The 8244-nt window shown below is 31.8% G+C and overlaps 1 protein-coding gene across 1 annotated transcript in view; it reads left to right on the top strand.

Moving 5' to 3' along the window:
* The window catches only part of LOC108738690, a 22353-nt gene extending 14861 nt beyond the window's left edge, over positions 1-7492 (top strand). Inside the window, exon 2 of the mRNA XM_018472222.2 lies at positions 6111-7492. Coding sequence (XP_018327724.1) covers positions 6476-7363 — 888 coding nt within the window. The 5' untranslated portion in view covers positions 6111-6475 and the 3' untranslated portion in view covers positions 7364-7492. The remainder of the gene's footprint in view (positions 1-6110) is intronic.
* Positions 7493-8244: the final 752 nt, after the last annotated feature.

Here is an 8244-nt window from a genome sequence, read left to right as displayed (position 1 = left end):
AGGCGTCTTGTTCAGCGTGCTGTCAAACCTACACTAGCAAGGAGATCGGGCTGAAACTATAGCTACAAGCTATCCAAGGATGGTACTATAGAATGTCACCTCAAGGTAGGCCTAGTGGCGTCATCTCTTGGTTAGGCCGGAAACTTATCAATCCACCCTCGTATTTGAAAATGCTTGTATTAATTCAAGATTTACTGATTATGACACTGATGCGCGCCATGTTGACTTGCATTCAATTCTTAATATTCCTTGGTAATTTTTTTGTAAGTGTTGATCATTTTTATATTTAAATCTCACACATCAACCGTTGAATGTTATTTCATATCAAAGGTGCATTTAAACAAACAATCTAGTATTTAAGTAGTGCCTACTACAGCCAGAATTTACAGGATTATTGATCACACAGGACCTTTGTACTTTTATTTTTAATTAAATTGCGTAAATAGTTAAACAAGGAATGGATTTCTTATGATTACTACAGTTTTGACTGTTTGTTTGTATTTGCCCATTTTCTCCATGGATGGATTAAAAGTGTTATTATAGATGATAAGAGGAAAGCTCAAAATTCTGTAACTTTCACCCTACTATCGAAGACCTTTTAATCCAAAATTTGTTACGTAGATTGAGAGTAAAGAGTAAAAGGTCCGTTTATGAGTATTTACAGTTTTCTGATATAATCTTGTTCGGTGCTTGGTACAAGATAATATGAACAGAACAATTATAAAACAATAAAAATTCCATTTTACACTCGCTCTTACAACAGAACATGTAAATCAATTATTTTGCCTGCTTATAGTTAGTAACGAGATGTTTTTGACTATAATAATTACTCGAACAGTTAGTGTAGCACCCGTAGACAATAGTGTTTTTCTTTGTTTTTGGTTCATTATTTACAGTACACTAGCGACAAATAGAAACCATTTAAAACCATTGTTTCAGCAAGTGTGATTATTTTCTTGAAAATATGACATAATTCAGTCACACTTTCAATTTATACAGATATCTAGAGTAGGTTAAAAAAGTAGAAAAAATAAAATATGTTTCAATGCTGTTCTTTCAGCGAAATTTTATAGCAATTTATTCTGGTTATTCATTAAATGTTTTCGAGTGTAATAAGGGGCTAGCTAAAGACAAGGAGAGCCCAATGGGGCGTCACTAGGGTTGCCACCCGTACTCTATTTCGACTGTGCGTACGTTATACTTTACAAGACACCTAAAGTACGCAAAAATACTTTATATTTAATGATATGTTAAAGGAAATAATTCAAAATTAATTAAACTACATTTTTTCAACAAGTAAAACGTAAAAAATACAAAACCATTATATGTATAATACCTATAACGGTACAATTATTTATTGGCTGAACGCACTCACATGAGAGACTCTNGAATAAAGCTTCATTAAAACTAATTAAAAATGAACTTTTAGTTTACTTAAATCTTTGTTTGCCATGTTTAGAGGCTATTAATGTATTTAAGAGCAACAGCAATTTGTTACTGGCTGCTAGGTGTTACAAAAAATATGTTTTTAAAAACAAAAAATAAAATACTTTATTTTTTTAACCTTTTAGTTGAGAAATACTTTATGTAAAGCCTGAAAAAGTGGCAACCCTAGGCGTCACGGTTTTGTTACGTGGAGTATGGGACAGAGTCGATGTTTTCGTTATTTTAGAATTTGTTTAAAATTCAATTATGACAGCATATTAAAAAGCTGCTCCCTTTAGGTGTATTGAAGGGGAGGTCAAAAATTGATGGATTTTGCGTTACGTAATCTATTTGCCCTATTTGCTTATATTGGAACACAATGTACAAAAGTCAATTAGCAAGTCACAATCGATATTCGTAAGTAAATTTTTATAGTTCAAAATAATTAATTTTTCTTACGCGTAGTAATAGCCGTGAGTTTTCGCTCTCAATCAGCAAACAAGAACCACGTCGGATGTTATTAGATTTCTCCGAAAAATTGCACTTGTTTTGGCATGCAACAACTTTCATGGTTCAAATGGTCGGAAGACCGCAAACAATGCACAATTACCTTGCGATAGATATCTAAAGTTGACGGCTTCTGTTTAGTTACGATTTAGTGAAATAGAAAGTGTTGTTACACTTATTTCACTGGAGCATAATTGAAGCGTTAACATTAGAAAATCTTTTAAGGTCTGTATTTTTAAATAATAATTTATTGCAGATTATCCTTGTTGTCTATAGTAACGGCGCACTCATGAGGGAAGATTGTGCTAAGGATTTTAAAATGTCCAAGGAAGAGTATTTTGTAATGAACTTTCATATTGAAGAACTGTACTTTAATTTAGTCCAATTCTATTTAAATATTTTATATTATTTAATAACACTTGATATATTGTTGTGCGTCAATCTAAAAAACAGAGTGCATCACACAGTATTGCAAACGAAAATTACAAAGTAGGGGTCAGCAAGGAATATTGAAATCAATTTTTTCTGGCTATTCAAATAATACTGTGGCTCGTTTTTAGTTGCTATCAAAGAAATTTTTAATCTACACATACCATTAGAGTTGTGAGATTTAGTGAGATAAGCAGATGAAAATATTTTGGTTTAATTATTAGTGCTATTATGTAAATTATTTATTTCCCATAGCGGAGATTATTAACAAATGAATAATTTATCTAATACCTGAGCGAGTTCAAAGTGGTTTGTTTTAGATAATTACTTTAGGGAGAAATATATTGTATTAAGAAGTTTTCTTCTTGTACTTTACGCGACTAAGTTGTTTTTAGCTTTTGAATTAGATGAACGAATTAACAAAAAAAGTTTATTTTGAAAAAATCGTCTAATTTTCGAAAGTGCAACTTTTGAAATTTAATTTTAGGGTTTGGAGAAGTTTCAATCCCCTATGTTACTTGACTTACTATTGTGAATTACGGAAAATCCTTCAAGGAGTAAATTGAACATAATTTAGCACTTGCTGGATGACCAAGGTATTTACATACCTAAATAAAAACTACATGATGGAACTATTTAGTTTTTACCTATACTTTACAGTTACTTATACCTATGCACAGATACATAAATATATTTATTTAGAAGTGAAACTTGACAAACGCTTAATCGGATTATTTGTTTAACCTCGAAAATATGTACATAATATGAATATTTGCATACAAAATCATCATCCATGTTAGTTTTACCGATTGTTTAAGTGAAGTTAAATGAAATGTTACTATTGTAATGCTTATTTCAAATCCAGCTTTTGACCAAATACGTACAATGGTCATAGAAATAAGAGCAAAAAATTATTTTAAGCGGCTAGCAAAATCTCCATTTTTGGATAACTTCATAATCATATCCAAATATTTTATTTTATTGTGATTTCGATATTAAGAGCAATCTAAGTGAACTGTAGATACTTATAATTAATAGGGGGTTTTATTAAAACGTTACTAATTATACGTGTGAGTAAGGAAGGATAAGAATCCTAAATGAGTTGAAAAATACTTCATATATTTTGTGAGTGACTCCTTATTTTTGAACTCTCATTGCAATCTCTCAAGTTTCCAACATTACTAGCGTTAGTGGCGCCAAATGCGGGCCCTAAAAATGTCGCTATTTCCCGTGCTAAAAAGTATTGGCGCGGTGAAAATTAAACGTTCTATTGCTAATTTCATAATTAAATTTCTAAAAATGATCATGATCAACATCATGAAAGACAGTACAACTGTAGGCATAGATATACAGGGGCAAAAGATTAGTATGCTTAAATTTGCAGATGATATAGCAGTATTAGCATCTAGCAAGGAGGAGTTAGAGATACCTTTAAATAAAATGGATGCGGTACTGAAAAAACAGTACTGTGTGAAATTAAATAAAAGTAAAACAAAAATACTGGTATGCAAGGGAAAAATAGTAGGGAAAGAGCGAATATAAATATAGGAGAGGAAACATTAAAAGAAGTGGCTGATTTTAGGTATCTAGGAAGCCAGACAAGTCAGGACGGAAGGAGTGGTAGGAATATAAAGCAAAGGATAGAGCAGGGTCGAGTCGCTTTCAATAAAAAGAACTCACTTCTATGCTCGCGAACGGTTAATTTAAAAATTCGAAAAAGGTTGTTAAAGGTAGTGTCACTTTTGCTGTCCGTTCCGGCCACTTCAGCATTTACAGAAAGAGTATTCCGAGTATTCTATTCTCCATAATGAATGCAAAGTGGCGGGACGACAGTAACCCTAATCCAGATATACCTCTGGGACCGATTCACTATGCTTATCGTCTTATGGCCTTTATACAAAACTAAAATCTTTAGTGAAAGTTNCAAGTTTTAGGACTGACGACCTTATGATGATGAAAAATGATTATGATCATTTTAGTTAGATAATTTACTGAGTTTTATAAAAAGTCCCCCAATACCTTAAATTTCAATTTATTATTTTATTGATTCTCCGATTTTTTACGTATGTATACGAAATCCACCGAAACATTTATCGAAGAAATCCATTGTCCTACATTTCTAAGAAAATATTTCGTCAACGATACTATATTATTAATATTAGGCAATATTCAGCAGCTGTATTGTCAAAATATTTCGTAACGAAACGTTAGGTATTTTATGTTCTATTCAGATCTCTACACATAGTTTCTATAAAAAGACAAAGTCATTGATACTTACACTTTATTCGAGATATTCGATTTGTTCTTTAGGTGATCTGATACCATGAAACCGGCAACGAATTAGAATCAGCTCTGGTTAAGAATTTGTTTATCGATTGAGCTTGATTTTATCGGTTGCATAATAAAACTAATATTTCGTGGTTATCAATGTGTAATATCGTTACAATTTAATGGTTTGTATACACCAATTGCAGTGATGTATGGCATTTGTCAAAGATTAAATACAAATGATAATATTTTTTGATTCGAGTCGCAACTAATCATTATTTATTTAGTTACTAGCTTACCGTAAAAAAAAATAAAAATTAACAATATTATTGATATTTTTTAAATTTTGAACACACATTTCCAAGAATACAGAAAAGCACAAAGGGTACCTTTTATTCAGAAAAAATACTGTTCCCGAGACAGAGATGTAATTTATTTGAAATACTTGTATTTAAAATTCAAATATAAAATTAAAAATACAAATCATTTTGGCATGAGTGTATTTTTTCTAATTAAAATGGGTGACAAAGGCTAATAAGGAAGCATATGGAAGAATTATTTATCACTGAACTGAAGAAACCAAAACATAAATATAGAATCTCAATCTCAATCATATCAAACAGAAAGATATAAATCATACTCAATTTTCCCAGCTGGTTATATATGTAGTACAAAAACCACTATTAGTTTAGAAAAAACTCCAATATTGATTATATATGATTTCTACAAGAATGTGTTTATTTGAAAATATTATTTTGAAAATACGTATTTTGCATTTAGCATTTATAATACAAAAGGAAAATCTATTTTGTATTTTACGTTTGAATTAACAAATCAGAAAAGTATTTGCATTTTGTATTTAAATACTTTTAAAAAACCATTTTGCACATCTCTATCCTGAGAAATTCCTTTTATGTAGTCGATTTCACGACTTAAATACTCAATCAACCATCATAAAATTTGGTAGACGAATTGTCAGAGGTACAGAAAAAGACATAGGGTACCTTTTTTTATCCAGAAAAAATGCTGTTCCCGAAGGATAGAAAAATTAGTTTTATGTGTTAGTCGATGATCACGAAATACGACATCAACGCGAATGAAGCCGCTAGTAAAATCTAGTAATAAATAAGAATTGATTCATATTTTATTGTTTAGAACCTAAATGCTAACCAAATATTTCGTTTGTACATTCAGGCATGCATAATATAATGTCAAAATGTGGGTGATAGAAAGTAGAAGACATTATAATACGTACACTATATACTTCCACTATTTGTCCAACTCATTATACGCGACTTTCGGAAGATATGCATTTCATTCATAATAAAATAGGTCGACGTGTGTGTATAGAAACATTAGTTGAATACATATCGCTAATTACACGTGTCCGTCTGTCCGTATTATTCTTAAACATTTTATATACGTGTTACAGTGACTGAGAAAGTGGCATTTATTACACCTAATTTTTGTTTCTGTTACAGGTAACCACTGGCTTATTAAGCGACCCAAACGAACTGTGTATATACATTATGAAATCCTGAACTTTACCAAGAAACAAAAATGAAATCTAGCATGATGTAGCAGAACCATAATGTTTTTATCAACACAACAGACAACACCGGCAGTACCTAATAAAAAATGAACTATTATTGTTACCCACAGCAAGTGTTCATGCTACAATTATTTTAATCGTGACAGTAAATAATGAAAAACATTTCGAAAATATCACTACCAGTGCAAAGAGTTCTTATTCACGGATCCGATTTGGTATTCTTAAAAATCGTGCAAAAATTAAAAGGTTTTCTACGTTAGTAATAACAATAACTATCCTTTTTCCACGTCTGCCATGGAAAACGTTTACAAAATCAAGGTCCGCACAAACCCGGACCCAAACTGGCTCTACCCTTCTGAAAGAAGATATTCTGCAAGCACAGTGTTAGGACTAGGGGTAGTCCATTTAGCCCTAGCTCTAACCGCTCTTCTCTTAGCGTGCTTAACCCTTGCAGCATCTCAAAGACTTAGCATCGAAGACCAAGAAGTTACCAATAGTGGGATAGAAGAATCGAAAATGACCGAACCCAATAACCAAAACGCATCGCTAGAAGAAAATGCTCATCTACACTGTGATTCTGTACTTAATTTGACCTTAGCCCCTTGTATAATGTGTTTGGGAGCTTTAGCTGCAGGTTTGACTGCATTACTCGCCTGGAAGAGGTGGTACATAGACCAAAACATCAAATGGTTTTTCATCATGTCCATATTTTCGTCACTAACAGCTTCGGTGTGCCTGATAGCGATAGCTATAACTATGGCAATGGCATCAGAAGCATTACATATTATGGACACATTTTCTACCAAAAATCACCATGCACCTAGTTTAAAATTGGTTGTAGCTGTGAACGTATTCATTGCTTCCGTTTTGGAGTTCACCTGGTCCATTTTGTCTTCGAAAATAGCCTACAAAGGGATGATCAATGACTATCCAGATGATATCGTCATTTCGAAACAAGGAGGACGGAAACAAATAAGTACCGTACGGAAAGGAAATTGTAAAGGAAAACTGATGCCACCTGACATTTTAAATCATTTTCCGTTTGGAGGAGTGTTTTCCAAATATTTTCCGAATAAAAAAGAAAACGAATATTTGCCCAAAGAAGAAAGTCACTCGGAGTATCAAGAAAGAGTTCACAAATTTTTAGCCTCACAAAATAGTATGACTGAAAGCATCAGGTAAAATGTAAGGAAAAAATAAATAAAAAAACGACCAATTATAGACTGATAGAATACGAATTTAAGTTACGTACATTTATTGTAAAATTTAAATATTATTAATAAATAATTTTGATCACTTACTTCATAATAAAAGTTAGTCCGTTTATGAGTATTTACAGTTTTCTGATATAATCTTGTTCGGTGCTTGGTACAAGATAATATGAACAGAACAATTATAAAACAATAAAAATTCCATTTTACACTCGCTCTTACAACAGAACATGTAAATCAATTATTTTGCCTGCTTATAGTTAGTAACGAGATGTTTTTGACTATAATAATTACTCGAACAGTTAGTGTAGCACCCGTAGACAATAGTGTTTTTCTTTGTTTTTGGTTCATTATTTACAGTACACTAGCGACAAATAGAAACCATTTAAAACCATTGTTTCAGCAAGTGTGATTATTTTCTTGAAAATATGACATAATTCAGTCACACTTTCAATTTATACAGATATCTAGAGTAGGTTAAAAAAGTAGAAAAAATAAAATATGTTTCAATGCTGTTCTTTCAGCGAAATTTTATAGCAATTTATTCTGGTTATTCATTAAATGTTTTCGAGTGTAATAAGGGGCTAGCTAAAGACAAGGAGAGCCCAATGGGGCGTCACTAGGGTTGCCACCCGTACTCTATTTCGACTGTGCGTACGTTATACTTTACAAGACACCTAAAGTACGCAAAAATACTTTATTTAAGGCCTTAAGTAAACATCGTAATTTTGTAAGCGATTATTCGAAATTCAGAGTATTTTTACATCAATAATATTGCACAGAAAAATGGCAAGCCATATTTACGGAACAACCTGATTTCCCAAATCTGTTCAAAGTAGTGTCACTTTTGCT

The sequence above is a fragment of the Agrilus planipennis genome, unplaced genomic scaffold (assembly GCF_000699045.2).
Source record: "Agrilus planipennis isolate EAB-ADULT unplaced genomic scaffold, Apla_2.0 scaffold36, whole genome shotgun sequence".
Classification (NCBI taxonomy): Eukaryota; Metazoa; Arthropoda; class Insecta; order Coleoptera; family Buprestidae; genus Agrilus; species Agrilus planipennis.
This window is presented reverse-complemented; position numbering and strand designations above follow the sequence as displayed.